We start from the raw sequence: 17,174 nt of genomic DNA, 5'->3' as shown, positions 1-17,174 counted from the left end.
CAGAGCCTGACACGGGGCTCGAACTCACGGACCGCGAGATCGTGACCTGGCTGAAGTCGGACGCTTAACCGACTGCGCCACCCAGGCACCCCTGATTACTACTGATTTATAGTAAATCTTAAAGTTGAATAGTGTCAGTCCTCCAACTTTATTCTTCGCCTTCAATATTGTGTTGGCTATTCTAGTTCTATTGCCTCTCCATATAAATTTTGGAGTCAGTTGATAACCACATAATAGCTTGTTGAGATTTTTATTGGCATTGCTTTGAATATATAGATCAAGTTGGGAATAACTGACATCCTGACAATATTGAGTCTTCCTATCTAAGAACATAGTATAATATCTCTTTATTGATTTAGTTCTTCTTTGATTTCCTTCATTAGAATTTTGTACTTTCCCTCAAATAGTTCTTGTACATGTTTTGTTAGATTTATTCTAAAGTATTTCTTTTTTTTTTTTTTTTTTGGATGCTTATGTAAATGGTATTTGTTTTTTTTTATTTTTTTAATTTTTTTTAATTTTTTTAATGTTTTTATTTATTTTTGAGACAGAGAGAGACAGAGCATGAATGGGGGAGGGACAGAGAGAGAGGGAGACACAGAATCGGAAGCAGGCTCCAGGCTCTGAGTCATCAGCCCAGAGCCTGACGCGGGGCTCGAACTCACAGACTGTGAGATCGTGACCTGAGCCGAAGTCGGACGCTTAACCGACTGAGCCACCCAGGCGCCCCAAATGGTATTTGTTTTTAATTTCAGATTCCACTTGTTCATTGTTGGCATATAGGACAATGATTGATATTTTTATGTTGACCTTGTATCCTGCAAACTTGTTATAATCAATAATTAGTTCCAGGAGTTGTTTTTTCTTCTAGTTCTAAATAGATTAATCTATATAGACATGTCTACGTAGACAATAGAATGTCTGCATAAACAATCATTTCCTTTGCAAACAAAGATCGTTTTATTTCTTCCTTCCCAATACCTTTTATTTCCTTTTATTGTCTATTTGTATTAGCAAGGACTTAGTACAGTGTTGAAAAGGACTGGTGAGAGGACACATCCTTGCCGTGTTCCTGATGGTTTGAGTATATTTTGACCATCAATATTATGTTACAGTGCTTTGAGAAACTTCCCTTTACTTTTTAGATAAATATATATTACTTTAAAATTATGGTTATTATTGTATAGTACAGTGTTCTCTTCATCTATATCACCTAGCTGCCTCAAGGAAGCTTAATGATTATCAGCTATTTCCCATCTATATCTCATCTCTCCTGCTTCCTGTTTTCTTCCTCCATTCCATTTCCTTTGGCTTCCCTCCCTCCAATCTGTCCTTTCTTTATTCTGTTACATTTATCTGTTTGATTTCTGGATTATTGGCAAGGTCACCAGTTAGTTCATATTGAGGGAAAAAGTTGTGAGGGGTCTAAAATCCAAGAGAAGAGCCCGTATAACAGGAAGAGTTATAGAAATGATAGAAATGGTAATATAGGAGAAAGGGAAAAATAGGAGGAAATGAACTATGATGGATGGGAAAAGATCATAGAACCTGTTTGAATAATAATATGTCAATAGAATTTAAAGACATTTGTTCAATCTATAAAGAGCTCACCAAACTCCACACCCGAAAAACAAATAACCCAGTGAAGAAATGGGCAGAAAACATGAATAGACACTTCTCTAAAGAAGACATCCGGATGGCCAACAGGCACATGAAAAGGTGTTCAACGTCGCTCCTTATCAGGGAAATACAAATCAAAACCACACTCAGATATCACCTCACGCCAGTCAGAGTGGCCAAAATGAACAAATCAGGAGACTATAGATGCTGGAGAGGATGTGGAGAAATGGGAACCCTCTTGTACTGTTGGTAGGAATGCAAACTGGTGCAGCCGCTCTGGAAAGCAGTGTGGAGGTTCCTCAGAAAATTAAAAATAGACCTACCCTATGACCCAGCAATAGCTCTGCTAGGAATTTATCCAAGGGATACAGGAGTACTGATGCATAGGGGCACTTGTACCCCAATGTTTATAGCAGCACTCTCAACAATAGCCAAATTATGGAAAGAGCCTAAATGTCCATCAACAGATGAATGGATAAAGAAATTGTGGTTTATATATACAATGGAATACTACGTGGCAATGAGAAAGAATGAAATATGGCCTTTTGTAGCAACGTGGATGGAACTGGAGAGTGTGATGCTAAGTGAAATAAGCCATACAGAGAAAGACAGATACCATATGGTTTCACTCTTAATGTGGATCCTGAGAAACTTAACAGAAATCCATGGGGGAGGGGAAGGAAAAAAAAAAAAAAAAAAGAGGTTAGAGTGGGAGAGAGCCAAAGCATAAGAGACTGTTAAAAACTGAGAACAGGGGCGCCTGGGTGGCTCAGTTGGTTAAGCGGCCGACTTCGGCTCAGGTCATGATCTCGCGGTCCGTGAGTTTGAGCCCCGCGTCGGGCTCTGTGCTGACAGCTCAGAGCCTGGAGCCTGTTTCGGATTCTGTGTCTCCCTCTCTCTGACCCTCCCCTGTTCATGCTCTGTCTCTCCCTGTCTCAAAAATAAATAAAACGTTAAAAAAAAAAAAACAAAAAACTGAGAACAAACTGAGGGTTGATGAAGGGTGGGAGGGAGGGGAGGGTGGGTGATGGGTATTGAGGAGGGAACCTTTTGGGATGAGCACTGGGTGTTGTATGGAAACCAATTTGACAATAAATTTCATATATTAAAAAAAAAAAAGAAACAAAGACATTTGTTCATATTTCTTTCAGAACTTTCAGAACTAAGACCAGTTTTGTTCATCATTAAATCAAACCCTGTTTTAGAATATTAAGAGATCATGGGGAATCTGGTTGGCTCAGTTGGTTAAGCCAATGCTAAAATTCTAGCGTGAAGAGCTTGTATCTACACGTCCTTCTGCTGGATGATCTGTGTTAGTTTCCCAGCCTTATCTTTGGACAGTTGATCAAAGTTGGGTTGGAGCCCCACCTTGGGCTCTGTGCTGACAGCTCAGAGCCTGGAGCTGCTTTGGGTTCTGTGTTTCCCTCTCTCTGCCGCTCCCCCACTCGTGCTTTCTTTCTCAAAAATAAATAAACATTAAAAAATAAACAAACAAAATAACTAAGTAAAGATTGTAACTCAATAAATATCCTCCCATCAGGAAATGAAGCCCACAACTACTAAGTGGCAAAGCTGAGGTAGAAACACTTGTCTTTGAACCCCAAACTATTTGCTATTTCTAAAACTATTCCTTTCACTTGTACATTGAAAAAAATAGTTGTCAAATGTCTTTGCTAGGCCTTAGACATATAAAGATAAATAAGATTCTTGTCTTTGAAACACTCATGTGGTGTTCACATGAGAAGACATACCAGGGAACAAAAAACTTTAATACATTGCAGATCTCTTAATATTCTTTTTTTTTTTTTTTTTTTTTTTTTATTTTATTTTTGGGACAGAGAGAGACAGAGCATGAACGGGGGAGGGGCAGAGAGAGAGGGAGACACAGAATCGGAAACAGGCTCCAGGCTCCGAGCCATCAGCCCAGAGCCTGACGCGGGGCTCGAACTCACAGACCGCGAGATCGTGACCTGGCTGAAGTCGGACGCTTAACCGACTGCGCCACCCAGGCGCCCCTTAATATTCTTTAAAAAAATTTTTTTTTAATATCTACACGGGGATAGAATCCATAAGCTGTGAGATTGTGACCTGAGCCTAAGTTGGATGCTTAACCGACTGAGCCACCTAGGCGCCCCTAGTTAGAATTTTTAAAGAGTCCTAATTTTTTTGATACTCATATTAAATTATTTACAGGTAAAATGATATCTATGATTTATTTCAAAATTTTATGTGAAGGGTAAAGAAGATGGAGAGTATAGATCACACAATTTAGCTGAGTTGATAATTGTTAAAGCTGGGGAACAGATAAATGGGATATGTGTAATTTATACATAACAGATACAGTGTACAAGCACTATTTTGTGTACTTTTAAGCATATATTATATTTTCATAATGAAAATTTTAAAAATTTCAGAAGTAAGTCCTTTGATCATGATGTGATGGTACAAATAATGTGTAAGATAACCTACCTACATATGTAAATGTAAATTTTAGTTTCAGAAAGAAGAAGCAGTTATATTTGGAAACATCAGTTTTATTATGATAATAAATTAATAAATTTATAGAGGGAAATTTTGAAGTGTTTTATGCAGGAATAACCATGTTATCTAATTTGTTTTATGACTGCTTAAAATGAATATTCGGTTTTAAAATAATTATATAATTAAGGGTCTTCAATTTAATCTGTATGACAAATGTGTATATATCATAAATAATATGATACCGCCTAATTAGAAATGCGGTTGATTAATGTAGAAGTGTTGGTTAATTCACTGACATAAGTTCCCTGTCTATACTTGTCACCAGTAAATGTTAAACAGATACAGAAATATTATAGGTTTTATTTTTATTATTATTATTACCAGGAAGAGGAAAAACCCGATGAAATTCCAGAATACTCTGAACCAATTCTGGAGTTTAACAGAAGTGTTAAAGTTGTTTCTACAAAATATAATGGTCCTCCTTTTCCGCCAGTTGTTTCTACTGTTCAGCCCACTACTGATATTCTGGATAAAGTAATTCAGAGAAAAGAAACATTGGAAAATAGCTTAATTCAGTGGTGAGTTTACAGTAGTGTTGGTGTGAACAGAATCGTAGTAGGAAATATAAAGTATTAAGTTTTGGCTGGAAATCTTCCTTGTTTTCTTTTGTTTATTAAACTTTCCTTTGCTACAGTTACTGTAAACTCTTTGATGTGATGTGAGGGTTTTAACTAGTTGTTGAAGGTATTGTTTCTTTTCTTGAATATTTATGTTTTGGCTTTCTATTATGGCAAAAGAGGCTATTGTTAAGTAACAAAAGCCTTAAAAATGTACATATTCTTTTTTCTTTTTTAAGATTTTTTAAAAAGTATAATCTTTATACTCAGTGTGGGCTCCAATTTACAGCCCCAAGATTAAGAGTTACATGCTCCACCAAATGAGCCAGGTGCCTCTGTACATATTCTTTAATCCAGTGATTCACTGCCAGAAATTTATCCTAAGGATATAATTATGGTTCTGCTACTAGACCATACACTACTTAGCACATACAGTGTTTAGTATAAACAAGGCATTATTCTGCTTGTTACTTCTGTAAACTTATGAACTCTGTTTTTATCCTGTTTTTACCTGTGAGAAACCTTAAAGAAGTTATGGAATAAACACCTGAATAGTAATGGTTATCAAGATTAAATTTAGAAGAATATTTAATGAAATTGAAAGATATTAATCAAGAATATTTAGTGATGTTGAAAGATATTAATAATTACAAGACTTCCCTCAAAAATAAATGTGCATAGGAAAAAATTTGAAAAACAATATGCCAAATTGTTAGTTGTGTTTGTCCCTGAATCTGAGATTATGTGTGAGCCTTATCTATTTTTTTAACTTTTACATATATTCTAATTTATCTACAATGAATATCTATTACTTCTTTAATAATAGTTTATATCAGCCTCTTGGCTGCTCTAAAGAAATGTACAGAAGCAGTGTTCTTGTGTTCCCCTTCTTTTTCCTCCTCTTCTTTCTCTACTTCCTAAAAGTGATCTTGGAAATAAATTATCTTAACTTTTAAAGAGGAAAATGACCTGTATCACAGTCTGTATATTTATTTCTTTGAAGAGGGGGCAGCTGGACTTCTTTTCTAATTCTTATCTTGTGTGGTTTTATATGGGTGCTTTCCAAGTAGGGAACCCAACATTTTAGGTACAGGATATGTCAGATAATTCTTGACCTATACTTTATTATGACTTTAGGAGGTCTGTTAAACTTTTCATTAGAGTAATCTGAAAGTTCATTAAATCAAATTTAAAGCTATCTCCCACATGGAGATTCTGTTTCATGTGGTTTATTTTGCTAGGAGACATATTTGATTTATTTCTTCTCTCCAGATTCAACTTTCAGAATCACTACTTTCATATGTAAATGTTAGTGTCCATGGGTAAAGTTTATTTTTAAGGGTGGTATTTCTAACACTTCATACATTTCAATCAAATTTAGGAATCCTCAACTTTTATCCCCCAGGGTAGAACAAGAAATAATGTCAAGAATTATCTCTGGGCTCTTTCCAATCCAACAACAGCCCATAGCTAATGTCAGTGCTTCAGTCAGTGAGGCAAGTGAACCATTGACTTCTGACATAGGTAAGTGAAATGGAATCTTTTAAATTTTTTTGTTATTAAAGGGTAAAACCTTCAAGTCGTGGATTTATGTATCTTAGAGGTCAAGTAGTCTTCAGCTGACAAAAGATAAGCTCTTCCTTCTAATAATCCCTTCCCTGTTCTCTGTAGTGGAAGTTCTCTCATCCCCTTATTTCATACTGCAGCATTCAGATTATTATTATTATTATTGTTCCATCCCTCCATCCCTCCCACCCCAAATCTCTCTATTATTTCCCATAGCACTTTGTATATATCTTTGTTATGGAATTACCAGATTGGATTATGATTGGTGTACATATCTGCCTCACTTACTAGACTATAAATTACTCAGGATTACGAATGTTTCTCCTTTAGTGCCTAGCCTCTGACTGACACCTAATAAGACTTTAGGTATTCACTAAATGGATAAATGAGCCGCTTTCTTTATGGAACCTATATCATTCTCTTCTTCGTATTCTCCTTCCTCTTCCTTTTCTTCTGTCTTCTTCCCTTCCTTCTTCTTCCTTTTCCTCCTCCCCCTCTTCCCCTGATCTTCTGCCTCGTTTTCTATCAGCTTTTTTGAGATATAGTTTACTTGCCATAAAATTCACCAATTCTGAGTGTACAGTTTGATGAGTTTTGATAAAAGAACACTACTGTACATTAGCCACATAATCATGATGTAGAAAAACACATCATTCCAAAAAGTTCCCTCGTTGCCACTTTATAGTCCATTCCTAACTCCTTTCCATGCCTCCTGGGCCCTAACAACCACTGATCTGCCTTCTATTACTGTATTTTTGCCTTTTCTAGATTTTTATATGTATGTTAACATACAGTAGGTTGTTTTTTGTGTCTGCCCTTATTTAGCATCATGCTTGACAATCACATTTTATGTATGTAGTAATATTACATTATATGGCTGTAACATAATTTGTTAATCAATTTACTAGTTGATGGAAATTTGTAGTCTTTTAGTTTGGGGCTATTATAAATAAAGCTCTGATGTGGATATTTCCAAGCATATTTTTTAGATACATCTTTTAATTTCCCTTGGTCATATGGCAAATAGATGTTTAACTTTGTAAGAAACTACTAAATGTCTTTAGAGAGGCTGTTTTAGTTTGCATTCCCAACCAGCAGTGTTTCAGCGCTCCACTCACTCCACATCCTCACCACCACTGGGTCTTGTTAGTGTTTTTAATTATGGACATTCTGTAAGTATGTAGAGATAGCTCATTGTGATTTTTATGCGCATTTCCCTAATGACTGATGATGTACATTGTTTCATGTGCTTATTTGCCATGTCTATACTCACTTGGGTGAAATGTCTTTTTAAATCTTTTGCCCATTTTTAAGTTGAGTTTTGTGTTCTTCCTGTTAGTGAGTTGTAGAAGTTCTTTATTTGTTCTGGATACAAGTCCTTTGTTGGATATATTTTGCAAATACGTTCTCCTAGTTTATCTTGCCTTTTTGTTTTCTCAACATTATCTTTTGAAAACCAAAAGGTTAATTTTGATGAATTTTAATTTATCAACTTTCCTTTTATAGTTTGTGGTTTTTTTGGTGTATTACTTATGAATCTTTCTCAAGATCAGTAAGCTTTTCTCTCCTATCTTTTCTTCCAGAAGATGTATGGCTTCAGACTATACATTTAGTTCTATGGTACATTTTGAGTTAATTTTGATCCCTACTTTATACCATATACAAAGATTTTTTTTTTTTCAGTATATGGAAGTCTAATGTTACTAGCATTATTTGTTGAAAAGATTATCCTTTCCCTGATGAATTGCCTTGACACTTTTGCTGAAAATCTGTTGGCTAAATATGTATGAATCTGTTTCTAGGCTTTCTATTCTGTCCCTTGATATGCAAGTCTATTTTTATGTCAATAACACACATTATTGTAATTTATTATTTTTTTATTAATATGAAATTTCTTGTCAAATTTGTTTCCATACAACACCCAGTGCTCATCCCAACAGGTGCCCATTGTAATTTAAAAATAAGTCTTGAAATTGGATTGTGTAAATTCTCCAACTTTGTTGTTCTTCTTTTTTAAACATTCCTATATATTATTACCTCTTTTTTTCCCTCTTCTCTCTCATCCAGAATTACCTACTTTTCTTCCTCCATAGACTAGACTGTCTTTTAACTGCCTAAATCCTAGACTTGAGTCCATATTTACAGCTTTTACTTTCTCACTGCCACTTTGTCTTTAGTCCTTACAGAGCTTTCTGCCCTTCCCCTAATGAAACTCCTCTCTCACAGAATTTGATTGTTAAGAATAACCTTTTTTCCAAATTCTTATCTTCCTACGTGGCTCTAGCATGAGCACTCTCGACCACCTCTAATTCTTAAAATGTCCTCCTCGTTTTGGTTTCTTAGAATCTATTCTGTTCTTGTTCCTCCCACCTTTTTTATTTCTCTAGGACTTTATTCCTCATCTTTTTCTTCCTGTTACTTGAATAAAAATTTTCCCTAAGTTTCTGTGCTGTGTCTTCTTTCTTTTCTGTGTTTTTTTTTTTTTTCCAGTCTCTTTTTGCCATTTGTTACCCTTGGTCAGTTGATGACTCCTAAGCCACACATCTAGGCTGCGAGCTTGCAGTTTGGTTTGTTGATGAACATTCTACTTGATGCTCCACTGACATCTCAAACTTGACGTATCCCAAATGTATCTCATTTTTCTAACCCGACCTGCTCTTTCTTTGTTTCTGTTTACATTAATACAGAATTTTCTAACTTCACTCCACACAACTGATTGTTGCATTTGGCTAATTCTTCCTGTTTAGTATAATTTGAATGCTTCCTCCCCTGCTACCACCCCAGGTTTTCTTTCATCACTTTTTGGAAGGAAGAAAAAAATGACCAACAAAGTTATCCAGGAAATTTGTTTTCCTGGATGAAAATCTTAAAACTTCCAAACTGGATTTTTAGATCCTACTGTTTTCTATTTAAAAGCATATGTGTTTGTTTTTGTTTTGCCTACATCTGGGTAGGGCTTTTGGCTTTTATAACAGAGATGTTCTGATTTCTGGTCATGCTAAAACAATAAATTATGAGAACTGAAAAGATATATATACATATACTGCCAAATATAAATTTGAAATTTGACAATCTTTAATATGGTAACTATAGAGTAAATTGCTGTTACTTGTCCCTCAACAAATGATCCTAAAACACCTGTACTCACTTTTTAGGGAATTCTGGATATTGCTGCCTTAGTTGTACTAATTAAGAAGTTCTCTTTGGAGAGATGACATCTCCATCAAATTGTATAGATCATTGTTTACATGTTCTCTACACAGAGCTTTAGAAATATACCCACTTTAAATCTAGTAAAGTCTGTTAAGGAAGTTTTTTACTGCATCTTATGAACATTTTTACAAATGAAAAGTATTACCTATTTGGAATATTAATATGCCTACCTATATAGCTTCTGATATCAAGCATGTAAACCACTATACAAGTTTGAGTAGGTTTAGTCTGTAGTGCTGGTAACTGATGTATCTGAAACTATAAGGAAGGAAGGTTTGTTTTCATATTTATAAAGCAGCTACTGTTTCTCTAAAATCCCCCAAAGTCATTGTGTCTTTGTGTTTTGGCCAAGATCTGTCATAGGGTTTCCTGTTACCCTACCCTTGGAAATAAATGTGAGTTGTTTTCAGATGAGAACATTTAAGTGACTGCAAATCCTTTCCATCACTAAATTCTGAAGTGGTAGGGAAGAGGCCACGTGAGTAAAGTTTTCACCTGGGTGTTTTCCTCACTCTTTTGATTTGTTTAGAAAGGATGTTCATTATGTAAGTTGTCATCTTAGTCTCTTTTGTAATAAATAATTTTATATTTTCATTTTTATTCTTCCTCCTACCCCCTTAAACACAGATGTTTGCATCTCTAAATTTTTTTTTAATTTAAATTTTAGTTAACATACAGTATAATATTGGTTTCAGAAGTAGAATTCATCACTTATATATAACACCCAGTGTGCATCTCTAAAATTTTAAGAATTAAGATTTGGATTGCAGGTATGTTTCTTACATGCTTATTTTGAAATTTTTTCTTTTTTTTTTTTTTTTTTTTTTTTTTTAGTGGAAGGAACAAGCAATGGTGTCCTCCAGCTTTTTGTTGATGCTGGGGTTCCTGTGAATTCAGACATGATTAGCCATTTTGTGAATGAAGCTCTTGCTGAGACCATTGCTGTCATGCTGGGTGATAGAGAAGCAAAAAAGCAAGGGCCTGCTGCCCCAAGTGTTTCTGGAGATGTTTCAACAAGCAACACATACTTGCCGGTAGGAGTGACTTCCTTTCATGACTTGGAGTCCTGGGGAATTTTTGATACGTCTCTTAAAAACCAGTAAGATGGGAGTGCCCGTGTGGCTCATTCGGTTGAGGATCTTGACTCTTGATTTCAGCTCAGGTTGTGATCTCATGGTTCGTGACTTCGAGCCCTGTGTTGGGCTCTGCACTGACAGCACAAAGCCTGCTTGGGATTCTCTGTCTCCCTCTTTCTCTCCCCCTCCCCTGCTTGCTCGCTCACGCTCTCTCTCTCAAAAATAAATAAATAAACATTAAAAAAAATACCATGGACAAATTGTAAATTAGGTGTTGTAATAAGATTATAGTTTGTGGTGGAGATTGATTTTTTGTTGTTGCTATGGTATTATAGTAATATTTTCCCCAGCATTGTATTTTAAAAACTTTTAAATCTATAGAAAAGTTGAAAGTATGATACAATGAAAATCTGTATACTTTCTACCTAGTAGTTACCAATTGATAACTTTTTTTTATTTTGAGAGAAAGAGAGCAAGCCGAGGAGGGGCAGAGAAAGAGAATCCCAAGCAGGCTCTGTACTGACAGCACAGATGTGGGGCTCAAACGCACAAACCATGAGATCACGACCTGAGCTGAAATCAAGGGTTGGACGCTTAACCGACTGAGCCACCCAAGAGCTCCCGATTGATAACTTTTTGACATGTTTTATCTATCTTTATATGTTACATACTCTTTAAAAATCATTTGAAAGTTGCAGGTATCATGACACTTTACTTCTGATCATCAGCAATATCTCAAAAAGAAGATACTTTCTTACATAATCAAAATGCCATCATCATACTCCTGAAGAAATTTAACATTGATATGTTAATACTATGTAATTTAGAGTCCATATTCAAATCTCCCTATTGTTCCAAAATAACCTTTATAGGATATAGCCAATGGTCACATGTTGCTTTTGGTTATTATATAAACTGATATTTTTAATCTTTAAAATAAAATATAGTTTATGTTCTTTTGTTGTTGTTTGTTTCATCAGCCATACTGTGTTAGTTTCTAATCTATTATAGCAACATGGAATTATACATGTTATATATATATATGGACTCTATACTACTATCAGCTGTTTAAAACTTTATAGTCACTTCTGATTTCATAGATCATGAGGACATCATTTTATATAGGTGAAACATTTAAACTAAGTCATTTGAGGTATAAACATGAAGTTACAGGGGCGCCTGGGCGGCTCAGTCAATTAAGTGTCTGACTCTTGATTTCGGCCCAGGTCATGATCTGTGGTTTGGGAGTTCAAGCCTTGAGTCGGGCTCTGTACTGACAGTGCAAAGCCTGCTTGGGATTCTCTTTCTTTCCCTCTCTCTCTGCCTCTCCCCTGCACACACACATGTACGTGCTCTCTCTCTCTTAAAATAAACTTGAAAAAACAGCATAAAGTTACATATTTGAATTTTATGGAGATGGTATAATGTAATTGATGTGATGTGATTATGCACGAGATTAGGTACATACTTTGGGTTTGCGCTTTCTTAGTTCATTGGTAATGCAAGCAGTGCAGATGTTGTTGGGGTTATGGTTTTCTCTGTACTAATTACACTGGTTTGCTTTCTGCCTGTATGCTGCATATACTCTCATGAGGGTGATTGAATGAGAAAATGTAGAAAAATCAGTATAAATAGGCAGTATATACAGTTGTTAAGAGCATGGACTTTGGTGCTGGGAAGATCTGAATTTGAACCCTCAGCTCTGTTACTTTAGTCTCAAGTATTATAGAGAAAATGCATAGAGTTCAAATGACCAAGACTTTATCAGAAATCTTTTTACTATCTAGGAGGGCAGGCTCCCTTCCACCACTGCCATATTGTTCATTATCTTCAGAATTGTCATGGCTTTTCTTGGCCTTTGATCTTCCAAATATACATTAAAATTTAGCTTTTAAAAGATTTTGTTGGTATTTTTATGGGAATTGATCCAGTTTTGATTGGTTTTATTTGGAGAGACTTGTATCTTTATCATACTATTATCTTTTTAGCCAAGATTTTGTGGAAGATATAGTGAGATGATGAATGAAAATAGCTTAATCTTGTGTCTAGAATTTGGTACTCAATAACTGTTTATCATCATTATCCATTACTAATACTAGTAGAATACCTTGAGATCCTCTCATGATGATGGTCAAGTGGCATTATATTTGAAAACAGTGCATTTGTTGCTGTAGTTTTATGCAGCCAAGAAGAAAAAAAAAAAACAGTGTATTTCTTTCATTTAAAAATAAGAGTTGAGAATATGCTAATTATTAAGCAGTGCTGTAGAATTTTTAATACACTTTGTGGTTTCTAAATTGTATATCAATTTTCAACTCAGAGTACAGAATAAAGGCTAATTACCCTCCTATATAAGGATGTTTTAGAATGAGGAGAAAAAGACAGTGTATTAAAAAAATAGGTAAAAGACATGTCTAGATAGTTCACACACAGAAAAGAAATACAAATGGCCCATATACATATAAAAAGGCGGTCAATATCATTGATAATAAGAAAAAAAATCACCGAAACCTCATTTCTACTGATTATATTGGTAAAACTCTGAAAGTTTGATAATGCCATTGTGTAGAAAACTTTGGGGAAATGGGAATTCTCATATCTTCTTGTGATTAGTGCACAATAACATAACCCTGTAGAGGGAAATTTGGCAATATGTATTCAAATAAAAAATGCAGTTAACCCTTTAAACAGCAGTCCCACTTTTAGGAAATTGTTCTGTCGATAATCTGTAGACATGATTTAAGTCAAGATTATGTTTGATGACTCAGGGGAAGGGAACTAGGTGGACGGGACATGGCTAGGAAAGGAGATTTAATACTCATTATCTTTCTTGTGTACTTTTTTGAATTGTGACCCATTTGAATGATTACACATTTAATAAATCAATTTTAAAGTGTTTACTTTTTTCTTCCCCGGTATTTCTATCTCCATATTGTCCTCATTTCAACCCCCCCTACTTTTTTTTTATCCTTCCATTGCTTTTTACAGGCTGTGATCTTTTGTGCTAAAAAGCTGCTCTTGATATCTTGTCAGTTAAAATGCTTCCTTTCTGTTACATGGCCTACCCAGCTTTTGTTTGCACTTGATCTTCAGCTGTATATTCAGCTGTGTCTTCCTATCAATATTAGAAGAGCGAGCTTCTGATTTCTTTGGGGCCTACTTCAGAGTCAGAGCTATTTTAATGGCCTGAGGCTTTCTGCAGGCTAGTCTTGAAACTTAGCAGCTAGAAGAAGTTCAAGAGCCAGGGAAGTTAGGGCTCCATTTCTTCCCCTCCATTTAAATTCTGTTAATCTCTAAATGAGCTTATTGCATTGTTTTACATTACCTTTATATGGGTGATTATAAGCACCATTTGTCTTGTTTTATTTTAGGCAAGAGTGTGTACCCCAGTGCCTACCCCACAACCAACTCCTCCTCGTTCACCTTCATCACCTCCTAAGGAGAGTGTGTTGGTAAAAACTCCAGATTCTTCTCCCTATGATTCAGATCATGATTTAGCTATTCCTGTGAAAGAAATATTTGCTGAAAAAGGTAGAAACCTTATTTCTATAACTTAGTTTTAATCTAATAACTACTAAATAAGATTTCATGGTTTATTTTATGTTTTATGGATTAATATGTACATACCTACTGTTTACTAGGTTTTAGTAAATCATTTTTTCTTGTAAAGAGACAAAGAAATTGGTTTCTTAATTTCCTAGTGGTACCTGGCTGGCTCAGTCAGTAGAGCATGCAACTCTTGATCTCAGGGTCGTGAGTTTGAGCCCCATGTTGGGCAAAGAAATTACTTAAAAAAAACAAAAACAAAAAACTATTTAAAAAAAGAGTATATTATCTAATGCACACTTATACTGCTTTTAAGTTCATGGTAGTATTAAAAGTGATATCTTTTCAAGATTGTTTTCTTATCCTTTACTAAATAAACCTGGGAATTTCCCCATTATTAGCCATTATTATTATTATTAATTATTATCATCATTATTTGTATGCCAAAATATTAAGAGATTCCTGAAACAACGTATCTTGCCTTCCTATGGAGTGTTTATTGACTTTTATCTTTTCCTTTCTCTTTAAACAAAAAATCTTTAGGAAATGATATGTCTGCCATCACACTTGTTAATACTCCAACAGTTACTCCTGCTACTACACCTCCTCCTGCAGCAGCTCTTACCCCAACTTTGTCAGAGATTTCCATTGAGAAATTGAAGATCTCAGGCCCAGGGCGTCCTAAGCCATGGAGTGATGGAGACCTGCCCCTGGAAGAAGAGAATCCTAACTCTCTTCAAGAAGAACTTCACCCAAGAGCTATGTAAATGATAACATATTTACTTTCAGTAACTGCATTTCATCTTAAGTTGACATATGTGACCCATTAAAAACATCAGAAATGATAAATGAAGTTTTATAAACCATAAGCTACTTTATACTTTAGTAGAAAGAAGTTTCATAAACTTCAAGTTTTTAAAAAATTCACCAAATTTATTTATACCTTCAATTATCATTTTAAAAGATCTTTTTATGAAACAGATTAAAGGTATATATTGTTATAATATTGTTAGTAAAATAGAAAATGATTTCTCCCCAGAGTGAATGAATCTTCATTTACAATGACCAGTTAACTTTTATATCACCTTGTAAATTTGTCGTAGAGATGGTACAACTTTCAAGATGGCCTATGATTAAAGCATGAAAACAATTTTGGAAAAATAAATCTTGGTAATTACAGTAGTGCAGATTATAGAAATACTTTGCTAAAGGAGCTCTTTGAATCTGTTTTTTATATAAAAATTAATATAGGCTTTCAGTGACCTAATAAGTTCACAATATGTCTTTTTCTTCTTAGTGTAATGTCTGTGGCCAAGGATGAAGAACCTGAGAGTGTGGATTTCCCTGCTCAGCCTGCACCCCCAGAACCTCCAGTTCCTTTTATGCCACTTTCTGCTGCCACCAATGTCCCTTCCCTCATACAGATGCCAGCTTCTGATTCATCAACAACTGAGAGCAGCTTGAGTATTACTGTCACTGAAACTGAGACTTTAGATAGACCCCTCTCTGAAGGAGAGATTTTACTTAACTGTGGTCAAAAAATGGCTCCCAAGAGTAAGTTAACTTGTATCAATTGATTTCACTGGTTAGATTATGATAATTCCCAAGTAATAGTTTTCTGTGTCAAGTCTTTTTTCTTTTTTTTACTTTTTTTTTTTTAATTTTTTTTTTTAACTTTTTTTATTTATTTTTGGGACAGAGAGAGACAGAGCATGAACGGGGGAGGGGCAGAGAGAGAGGGAGACACAGAATCGGAAACAGGCTCCAGGCTCCGAGCCATCAGCCCAGAGCCTGACGCGGGGCTCGAACTCACAGACCGCGAGATCGTGACCTGGCTGAAGTCGGACGCTTAACCGACTGCGCCACCCAGGCGCCCCTCAAGTCTTTTTTCTTAATTTTCAAGATTAAACATGGTATAATAGAAAGAATATGGACTCTGCAAGTTAACTCTTCTGTGCCTTAACTTCAGAAAGTAAAATCTTGGTCATAAATCTCACCTTCCAGAAATAATACCACTCTTAATAGTTTGAAATATACCCTTCCAGTCTTTTTCTTTTCTATTGCATATGTAGATACCTAAATACATGTGTATGTGTATTTTTAGCTTTAAAAATAGAATCATACTATATAAATTGTTTTTAAACCTGCATTTTTTTTAACCTAATAATATATCGTGGGCATCTTTCTATATCAACACATGTAGCTGTACCTCAGTTTTTTAGTTGTGTGTAGTCTGTTAAAACAATGCCATGGTGGTCGGCATGTAGATTGTTTTCAGTGTTTCCATATTATACAGGACTCTCTGATGACCCTTCTTACACACATACACATATGTGTGTACACTTAGTACACTTTGTACACCTATTTGATAATTTCCATAGAATACATGCCTAGAGGGACACGTTAGGTGGCTCAGTTGGTTAAATGATGGACTGGCTCAGGTCATGATCTCATGGTTCCTGAGTTCAAGCCCCATGTTGGGCTCTGTCCTGACAGCTCAGAGCCTGGAGCCTGCTTTGGATTCTGTGCCTCCCAATCTCTCTTCACCTCCCCCACTTGTGTTCTGTCTCCCTCTCTCTCTCAGAAATAAATGAACATTTAAAAAAAATTTTTTTTAGGGGCACCTGGGTGGCTCAGTTGGTTGAGCGACCGACTTTGGCTCAGGTCATGATCTCGCAGTTTGTGAGTTCGAGCCCCATGTCGGGTTCTGTGCTGACAGCTCAGAGCCTGGAGCCTACTTCAAATTCTGTGTCTCCCCCTCTCTCTACCCCTCCCCTGCTCACTCTCTGTGTCTCTCTGTCTTTCAATAATAAATAAATGTTAAAAAATAAATAAGTAAATAAATTTTTTTAAAAAGAATACATGCCTAGAGGTGCCTGGCTGGCTCAGTTGGTTAAGCATCCAACTCTTTTTTTTTTTTTTTTTTTTTTTTAAGTTTATTTTGAGAGAGAGAAACAGCATGAGCAGGGGAGGGGCAGGGAGAGAGAGAAAGAGAGAGAGAGAGAGAGAGAAAGAGAATCTCAAGCAGGCTCCACACTGTCAACACGGAGCCTGA

General features: G+C 35.6%; 1 protein-coding gene across 9 annotated transcripts in view; it reads left to right on the top strand.

Annotated features, from left to right (window-relative positions):
* KIAA0586 (KIAA0586 ortholog) overlaps window positions 1–17,174 on the top strand; it is a 113,097-nt gene that overhangs the window by 41,955 nt on the left and 53,968 nt on the right. For all 9 annotated transcript variants that reach the window (XM_049612677.1, XM_049612679.1, XM_049612674.1 and 6 more), the window contains 6 exons: window positions 4,486–4,679; window positions 6,124–6,242; window positions 10,332–10,531; window positions 13,945–14,104; window positions 14,663–14,882; window positions 15,417–15,673. In XM_049612677.1, coding sequence (XP_049468634.1) covers window positions 4,486–4,679; window positions 6,124–6,242; window positions 10,332–10,531; window positions 13,945–14,104; window positions 14,663–14,882; window positions 15,417–15,673 — 1,150 coding nt within the window. The remainder of the gene's footprint in view (window positions 1–4,485; window positions 4,680–6,123; window positions 6,243–10,331; window positions 10,532–13,944; window positions 14,105–14,662; window positions 14,883–15,416; window positions 15,674–17,174) is intronic.

Source organism: Panthera uncia (assembly GCF_023721935.1).
Source record: "Panthera uncia isolate 11264 chromosome B3 unlocalized genomic scaffold, Puncia_PCG_1.0 HiC_scaffold_1, whole genome shotgun sequence".
Classification (NCBI taxonomy): Eukaryota; Metazoa; Chordata; class Mammalia; order Carnivora; family Felidae; genus Panthera; species Panthera uncia.
The sequence above is the reverse complement of the archived record's forward strand: the minus strand, read 5'-3'. Positions and strand labels throughout refer to the sequence as shown.